Below are 1,057 nucleotides of genomic sequence, written 5' to 3'. Positions count from 1 at the left end.
TAGCTTGCACAAAAAACCTGGGAGGGGTCACAAAACCTGGGGGGGACCCCAAAACCCGGGGGGGACCCCGAGACCCGGGGGGGGCCCCAAAACCCGGGGGGCACCCCGAAACCCGGGGGGGGGTCACAAAAAACCCGGGGGGGACCCCGAGACCCGGGGGGGGTCACCAAAAAACCTGGGGGGGGTCACCAAAATCCTGTGAGGGGTCACAAAAACCATGGAGGGTCACAAAAATCCGGGGGAGCCCCAAAACCTGGGGGGGACCCCGAAACCCGGGGGGGTCACAAAATCCTGTGGGGGTCACAAAGAACCTGAGGGGTCACCATGTCCCCAACACCTGGGAGGGTGCTCAACACCTGGGGGGTCCCCAAATCCTGGGGGGTCACCAACACCTGTCCCTGTCCCTGTCCCCATGTCCGTCTCGGTGGCCCCCGCAGGGATCTACATCGTGGGGCTGGGGAGGGCTCCGTGTCCCTGTCCCCGTCCCCATGTCCCTATCCGTGTCCCAATGTCCCTGTCCCCATCGGTGTCCCCATGTCCCCCTCGGTGGCCCCGCAGGGATCTACATCATGGGGCTGGGGTGTCCCCATGTCCCTGTCCCCATGTCCCCATCAGTGTCCCCATGTCCCTGTCCGTGTCCCCATCGGTGTCCCCATGTCCCTGTCCCTGTCCCCATGTCCCCGTCGGTGTCCCCGCAGGGATCTACATCGTGGGGCTGGGGGGTCCCCATGTCCGTGTCCCCATGTCCCCATCAGTGTCCCCATGTCCCCATCGGTGTCCCCATGTCCGTGTCCCCATGTCCCCCTCGGTGGCCCCGCAGGGATCTACATCGTGGGGCTGGGGTGTCCCCATGTCCCTGTCCCTGTCCGTGTCCCCATGTCCCCATCAGTGTCCCCATGTCCCCCTCGGTGTCCCCATGTGCCCCTCTGTGTCCCCGCAGGGATCTACATCGTGGACCGGCGGTTCCGGGCCCCCGAGGAGTCGTGCGCGCAGCTGACGGCGTTCCTGTACGGCTTCTGCCAGCAGAGCCGGCGGCAGCGCATCGTGCAGCGCAACC

At 66.3% G+C, this 1,057-nt stretch overlaps 1 protein-coding gene across 1 annotated transcript in view; it reads left to right on the top strand.

The window, feature by feature from the left end:
* LOC121332094 (glycogen [starch] synthase, muscle-like) overlaps nt 1-1,051 on the top strand; it is a gene marked incomplete at both ends in the record, with an annotated part of 2,795 nt that extends 1,744 nt beyond the window's left edge. Inside the window, one exon of the mRNA XM_041397179.1 lies at nt 941-1,051. Within this exon, the coding sequence (XP_041253113.1) occupies nt 941-1,051 (111 nt within the window). The remainder of the gene's footprint in view (nt 1-940) is intronic.
* Nucleotides 1,052-1,057: the final 6 nt, after the last annotated feature.

The sequence above is a fragment of the Onychostruthus taczanowskii genome, unplaced genomic scaffold, assembly GCF_017590055.1.
Source record: "Onychostruthus taczanowskii isolate IOZ18803 unplaced genomic scaffold, ASM1759005v1 scaffold1373, whole genome shotgun sequence".
Lineage (NCBI taxonomy): Eukaryota > Metazoa > Chordata > Aves > Passeriformes > Passeridae > Onychostruthus > Onychostruthus taczanowskii.
This window is presented reverse-complemented; position numbering and strand designations above follow the sequence as displayed.